At 38.2% G+C, this 7,261-nt stretch overlaps 1 protein-coding gene across 3 annotated transcripts; it reads left to right on the top strand.

The window, feature by feature from the left end:
• Window positions 1-326: 326 nt before the first annotated feature.
• Window positions 327-4,324, top strand: LOC132039209 (protein REVEILLE 1-like). Of its 3 annotated transcripts, XM_059429747.1 has the most exons (7): window positions 327-767; window positions 849-917; window positions 1,836-1,970; window positions 2,064-2,175; window positions 2,261-2,322; window positions 2,475-2,861; window positions 2,959-4,324. In XM_059429747.1, exons 2-7 carry the CDS (start codon window positions 891-893, stop codon window positions 3,691-3,693), a joined length of 1,458 nt encoding a protein of 485 aa, XP_059285730.1. In that variant the 5' UTR covers window positions 327-767; window positions 849-890; the 3' UTR covers window positions 3,694-4,324. The 3 variants fall into 3 exon arrangements, with proteins under 3 accessions (XP_059285730.1, XP_059285736.1, XP_059285742.1); XM_059429753.1 differs by lacking the exon at window positions 327-767 and having other exon boundaries at window positions 819-917; XM_059429759.1 differs by lacking the exons at window positions 327-767; window positions 849-917; window positions 1,836-1,970 and having other exon boundaries at window positions 2,089-2,175; window positions 2,261-2,371.
• The last annotated feature ends 2,937 nt before the right edge of the window (window positions 4,325-7,261 follow it).

Below are 7,261 nucleotides of genomic sequence, written 5' to 3' on the forward strand. Positions count from 1 at the left end.
ATAAAAAAAGCAAAGCCACGTGTTAAGGGGTGTCTTTGAACGTGAGCCACAAGATTCCATTTATTTCTCGAGGTTTCTAAAACATAAATGTGAAATTCCATTTTTACCCTCTTACGTGGCACCCCATCACTCCTCATTTTCTTCTCTTTAACCCAAAAATATTTCTTTCAATCTTTGCCTTGTCTCTTCTTCTTCTTCATATTTATCTTCTTCCTATACACTCTCAGTATACTTTTGTTCTTGTACACTGTAGTTTGTATTGTGTTTCTTTCTTGGAAAGTTTCTTTTTTTGTATTAGCTCACTTTGTTTTGAGTTTTCCAGCTTGTAAGATCGAGCTATGTGGTGTTATTGGTTGTAAAAAAACCATTTTTTTCACTTCCTGTACTGTTTATAAGCTGACCCTTTTGTTGGGGTGCTCTTTGCTATTGATAAGACCAATTTTTCATTTGAATTTGTTGGTATTTATCAGAATTTTCTGGTTCTTGATTTTTTTTCTGAGTTTATGTTTGAATCAAGGAGTGTGATGTTTTGGTGAGAAGGGTGAATGTTTTTGATCTTTAATTGGGAAAGTTAATGTTTGATATTGGTGACTGTTCTGTGTGTGAACAGAGTTATAAGAGTTTATTTAGTGTATTGGGAAATTGGATCGATTAGTTTCTTGGAATTCCTTGGATGTTGGAGAATAGATTGACTTGACTGTGAATCAGTGATTGTGACAGTTGATACTTTTGGGATCTGAAATTGAGGAAAATTTATTGGCTAAACAGTGGGATTTTAATCTATTTTTGGGAAAAAAGTGTGAGAAAAGATTTTCCCTGGATTTTTCTGTGCTTGGAGATTTTAGCAGTTGCTGGTGAGTTGGTGATTTTGGTTCAGAAAAAAAAAATTGATGGTATCTACAGGAATGGCTGATCAGGTGTGCCACTTTTTCTTTTTATAAGTAGTCATTTTTAGATGATATCTTGTGTATTTTTTGTTTTCTTTATGGTTAATTACATGTGTCTTGTTTCTTAGTAGTACTAATTTTAGATGTGCCTTGCTTCTTAGTAGTACTAATTTTTGGGGTTGAGTTTCATTAAAAATAATAATGGATTGATGGATATTGGAATTTTCTAATTGATGAAGAGTTGTTGAAACTAAACAGTTGAAGGATTTGTTGAATAGTGAATATTATGCATGATGAATCAGAATAGATAGTACTAGACATTCTAATTCAGATATGTCTTTGATGGTAAATGATGCTGTTGCATTTTTTTTTTACCCGGGGTGTATTGCAATTTATTCTAAATGTAGTGCCTAATTAATCTATAGTGGATTAACAATAATTTTGATAACAAAATTGTGTTTACAGCCCTAAAGAATGTTTGTCCAGTAGTATAATAATACGTGTTGTGGTTCACCAATTCAGACTGATCAACTGCAAGCTTGAGATTAATGTTGAAGTAGACAAAATAAGAGAAGAAAATTGCAGGTCTTAATAGTTGACACTTGTTGTCCTGTTCATATGTTAAAAAGAATTACGGCTAGTGGCTGTATGGTTTTTTACAAGGACTTCATACACAATGAGGCTAGGATAGTATTAAGACTGTTAAACATCAAGATGGGTGGGAAGATTGTCATTTCCATTTGTTAGTTTCAATATGTAGCCCTATACAAATGTTTTTTTTTTTTAATTCTGCTGATGAATGGATCGTTTATTTTCTAGACAATGCTAAATGTTTTTTTATTTTGTCCTTTAGAATACCACAGTGTAGACTAGTAGCCATTGTTTGCTTCAAAATTACAATGGTTTGAAGTATTGTTGAAAAATTCCTCTTTCTCTTTGTCATTTTAGGATCAAAGTGGAGAAAGTGGGGTGGACTCGATCCATTCCAGCAGGAATCGAATTTCATCAGATGTGGGAGCATCATCAACAAGGAGCAGCCAGCTGAAAGAGCAAGTTGCTTCTGCAGATGAATATGCTCTCAAGGTTTATTACTTTCCACATTCTCTATGTCAACTGTGCTTTCCGTACAAAGCTCATATCTGCATCTTGTCCATCGTTCTTTTTGGCTTAAAATAGGTCAGGAAACCATACACCATTACAAAGCAAAGGGAACGGTGGACAGAAGAAGAGCATAAAAAGTTCCTTGAGGCTTTAAAACTGTATGGTAGGGCATGGAGGCGTATAGAAGGTAGAAATGAAAAATGATTAATGCTTGTTAGAGACATCTCTTGGTCGTCAATTTCATATTAATAGAGGTCTTACTTAATTTTCAGAGCATGTGGGTACAAAGACTGCAGTACAGATAAGAAGCCATGCTCAGAAGTTTTTCTCAAAGGTTTACTGCTCTTATATACCCCCATTATATCTATATGCCGCCTTTTGAAGTAAGTCATATTCTTTTATGGCTCTAAGGCGTGCAGTCAATGTTTAGTGTCAGTTTGTTTTATCAAGCCATATGTTGATTCCAAATGTGTTTATGGTGGTCAGGTTGTTCGTGAATCGAATAGTGGTGATGCAAGCTCTGTGAAGCCAATTGAGATTCCTCCTCCTCGGCCTAAAAGAAAACCAGTGCACCCTTATCCACGTAAATTGGCTATTCCAGTTAAAAGTGGAACCCTAGTCCCCGAGAAATCGACGAGGTCTCTCTCACCTAATATGTCTACGTCTGAACAAGAGAACCAGTCTCCGACTTCTGTGTTGTCTGCACATGGTTCAGATGCACTTGGCAGTGGTAGCGCATCACCTGTTTCATCAGCTGGTGGTGGAAATTCTGGTGGTTTTGTACTTTCTGAAACACCGAATTCCATCCTGGAAGATAGCTCTTTGCCTGCCCAAGCAAATGCTAGTACAAATCCGGAGAACCAGGCTTGCGTGGTACAACTACCTTTGCTACTTCCATCTTTTTTTGTTTCCATGCGGCTGTTTGAAATTTCTGATTTGACTTCATCTTCTGTTTGATTCATATGTTCAGAAACTAGAGTTGTTTCCCCAAGATGACGATTTTGTTAAAGAAGGCTCAGCTGAGACGACTTCTACTCAATGTCTGAAGCTATTTGGTAAAACTGTGCTATTTTCCGAATCTCAGAAACGTTTCAGTCCAACTTCTGGGACGTGCAAAATAGAGAAAGACATGAATGATGAAGCAGCATTGCCAGCAGTTTCTTGGAACGTAACACCAATGAAATTTACTGCTGCTTCTGATTCAGAATGTGCGTCAAGTACCTTAAATCTTGGAACCCCCGCACCATTTTATTGCTTGCCATCACAAAATGAAAACCAATGGCCTACCAGATGTGCTTCTTCCGCTTTTATGCCATGGGGATCATCATGTGCATCATCTGCGTCATTTTCTTGCATTCAAGTGCTTAACCCAATCCCAGTAAAGGGGCGTCCAATCTTCAATGACAAAGATATGGAAGATAAACAAAATCAGAAAGAAGGATCTTCCACTGGCTCCAACACTGAACCAGTAAGTGCAGAAATGGGAGGAGATAATAAGAACATGGATGTCGAAGCTCAGAGTAGTGGAAAAGACCTGTCCTCCTTTAGACCTAATGAAACCCCTAGCTTGGCGCGAAGAGCGAGTTCCACCAAGCGCATTAAGGGTTTCGTTCCTTACAAGAGATGCTTAGCCGAAAGCGGCATCAACTGCTCAATGCTAAGTGGCGAGGAAAGCGAAGAGCAACGAACCCGCCTTTGCTTGTAGCTGGTCTCCTCCTGTTGTTTGCTTTAGCTCTGGTTACATTTAACAGCGTAGCTTTTCCAGTAACAGGGTGAGCATCTGATTTAGGTTCCATATAATTCTAAAATTTCAGTTGCGTTAATGACTGGACAAAGTGAAGCAATATAGCGACATTAAATGTAGCTCTTCCTTGTAGCTTTTGCAGAAGCTGAGAAGTATATCTCTTGTCTATCTTGTTTCTCCAACCTCAATATTTTCAGATGTCAAATATTGTAACTACATGTTCATGAGCTTCTGCTCCGCTAGAACTACAATTTTCATCAAAGATCGTTACTATTGCAAGTGTTCAGCTGAAAGGCTTGTTGTGCAAGAGATGGCATTTACCTTGAGGATGAGATCAGACAAGAGTTTTGCACGCTCTTTTGAAGCAATGATTGGTACAAGCCAGTTGTTTCTACAGTTCACTTTCATCAGTGCTGATTTTTTCAATAACAGGGTGAGCATCTGATCTGATTTAGGTTCTGTATAGTCCTAGAATATCTGGCATTCTAATTTTGCCCTCAATTGTTCAAATATGTTTTCATGAACTTTTAGTGTTGTAACTTCTTGGTGATGAGCTTTTGCTCATGTAATACTTTCCATGTTGTCTGAAGCTGGTCTTTGCTTGTATCATTCATTTCACTCTGTTACTAGTCTCAGTTGAAATTGTGAATTCAAATGTTACATACCCCCTTGTACTTGAGTCCAGTGAGAAAGGTCCTGACTTTTGCCAACCTAGTACAAAAAAGAAAGAGAAAGATGAGATGATAGGCAAGTTCCATCGGGTGCTCGAGTCTCTTTCGGTGACTGCTGTGGCCGAGACATCCTTTAAGAAGGAATGTTTTCCATTGGTGACAGGTTTTCTATGTGAATGTGACAATGAAAGGGCAATTTGGTGCACAAACCGTCTTACATTTAGGCAGGATTAGGATTTAAGAAAGGATTACATCTCATGGGGTGTGATGTATATTACAACTTGAATTGAATTCGTGACTTGTAGGAAACACTAGTGTAAAGTATAAAGTAAATATTGACTTGAGATAAAAGTAAATTCTTAAAACTACTAATATAGTCGTAAACTCAAATTCAATTACGTACAAGTCAAATAGTAAGCGACAGCATATCGACAAGGCTTGCCCATTGCAAGAGAGCATTACTGATATTCCTGAGCCGGAAAGGACCAATCTAAAATGGCGCTTCAATGATGTTAATGGGCAGAATAATATATAATGGGGTGCCCCGCCTGGATTATTTATATTGTGAATAAGATAAACAGGTAAATACATACTTATACGAAAACTGTTTATTTGTTTACAAGTTTGGGGTGGTGGCATATTCATTTTCATCGTATTCCAAATAAATAAATTCCGTTGAAAGGAAAAAGGAAGTCTTCTGAGGAAAAGAATTTCTTTTGGGGGCAAAATGCAGTCATATGAAGGATATAGAAATTGAGAGATTTATGAGAATTTCTGTGTATATTCATTGTATCAAATATAGATTCTTATACTAGTTATAAAGGACTATTTTGCAATAAACTAATACTTCCTAACAAACTCTTAGGTGTGTACAAAAAATAAATTCGGGAATCCCATACATCCGTACATACACATACACATTCAGAATACTACTTAAGAAAGATCCTATACTATGCTCTATACGTGTGCCATCGAATATCAACTCTTGTATAAGTATTATCCAATACTTATGGGGAACGAAAAGGCGAGGCCCAAGTCACAAAAGAGCCTCAAGATCGGATTAGGCCCAGAGTACGGTTTAATGAAGCCCAAATATGAATTAAGCCCAAATATAACTTTCCCTTTTACTCTTGTCCATTGTACTTGTTGAAGCGAGACTTGTGTACATCTTCTTCTTCATCAAATATCAACGATCTTTATGGTTTGATTTATGAGAGCAACATTAGAGATTTAAATGCAACACCCCTCTCGAGTTGGAGGAGGAACTAACACCCAACTTGGAGAGAAGTAAATGGTGCGATGGACCAGCTAGCGGTTTTGTAAAGAAATCGGCAAGTTGAGCAGTGGATGGAATGAAGGAGAGAGAAATTGCTGTCGCACAAAATGGCAATCCAGTTCCACGTGCTTGGTTCTTTCGTGGAAAACTGAATTGCGAGCAATATAGATCGTTTGCTTTCTTTGTCGGAAAATACGAACTTGCCGAAAGTAGGTTTGAGAGAAAGATCTTCGAAGTTGAGTAAAGCCAAATGAGTTCGACGGTAACTCGACGCGTCGACTGTATTCGGTTCGGCGAGGATAGAGAAATGGATGATTGTTTCTTGGACTTCCAAGAGACGGGAGAACAACTTCGGGCGATAAAAAATCCCGCGATAGATCGTCTAGTATCCTTTGCGAAAGCCCCGATCGGCATCGCGGCTATGAGTGAAAGTGAAGGATCGGATTCAAAAGTATACCTTGATTAGGGTTTGCCCCCAAATATCTAAGAACTCGGACCGGATCCAAATGATCCATACGAGGGGATTGCATGTATTGACTCAAACAAAGAACCGCATAGGAAAGATTTGGGCGAGTGTGGGTGAGGTAATTAAGCTTTCCAATGAGTCTTCGATAAATGGTAGGATCAGTAAGGAGTGCATTGGTTTGGTTGGAATTGGAAAATTTTGTAGAAGGATTGATGGGAGAAGAAACTGGTGCCACATTTGAACAATCAAATTCATCCCAAAGTTCTAGGTAAATTTCCTCGATTTAGAATAATCCCTTGTTTTCACGAAGTACTTCACGTCACACTGAAAATAGTGTAGTTCACCCGGGTCTTTAATGCAAAATTACGAGATGCGAAGAAAGGATTTAAGCCGGTGAATTGCGAGGGATTATTCCTGTGAGGAGTATGTTATCAACATACGCGACAATAGAAATAGAACACAATCTCTTTGAAAAATAATGAGTAATCATTCAATGGCTGTGTAACCCATGGGCCTTAGAGCACCGGCAAGTTTAGCATACCATACCCCTTGATACTGCTTTAAACTATAAAGTGATTTTTGCAATTTACGCATAATTGGGATTAGGAGGTGTCAAACACGGGAAACTTAATGTAAACCTCCTCCTGTAAATCATTACAAAAATGCATTATTGACATCAATTGAGTGATTGACCAACCTTTTTTTGCACGGTGCCAAAGACACGATAGTAGTCATTTTTTTCTTTTGGGGAGAAGGTTTCATTGTAGTCGATGCCTTCTCTCTGAATATCGCCCCCTAATAACAAGTCGTGCCTTTAATCTTTCAAGTGATCCATACGAGAGTTGCTTAACCTTGTATACCCGTTTACAAGGCAAAGCTTTCGTTCCGGTACCCGGTAAAGGGTTCTTCCCAGTGTGATTGGCTTTGAGAGCCTTAATTTCTTGATCCGTTGCATCTCTCCACCCGGTGCAAACTAGATTGAAAATAACTTTTAGGCTCGATAATGGTACTAAGAGATCCCGTCGAGTTGTTGATTACGCATAGATAAAAACGCAAAGAAAAAATGAAGATTACGAAAGGTTGAGAAAAACGGTGTTAGTGACTTACGATAGGTAG

Source organism: Lycium ferocissimum, chromosome 2 (assembly GCF_029784015.1).
Source record: "Lycium ferocissimum isolate CSIRO_LF1 chromosome 2, AGI_CSIRO_Lferr_CH_V1, whole genome shotgun sequence".
In the NCBI taxonomy this organism is placed as follows: domain Eukaryota; kingdom Viridiplantae; phylum Streptophyta; class Magnoliopsida; order Solanales; family Solanaceae; genus Lycium; species Lycium ferocissimum.

What these genes read in the sequence shown, in the direction of transcription:
- LOC132039209 (XM_059429747.1), top strand. Translation starts at nt 891, where the DNA reads ATGGTATCTACAGGAATGGCTGATCAG. An exon ending in CAGATGAATATGCTCTCAAG is followed by an intron (nt 1,971 to 2,063) that starts GTTTATTACTTT and finishes GGCTTAAAATAG; the next exon opens with GTCAGGAAACCATACACCAT. An exon ending in GGCATGGAGGCGTATAGAAG is followed by an intron (nt 2,176 to 2,260) that starts GTAGAAATGAAA and finishes CTTAATTTTCAG; the next exon opens with AGCATGTGGGTACAAAGACT.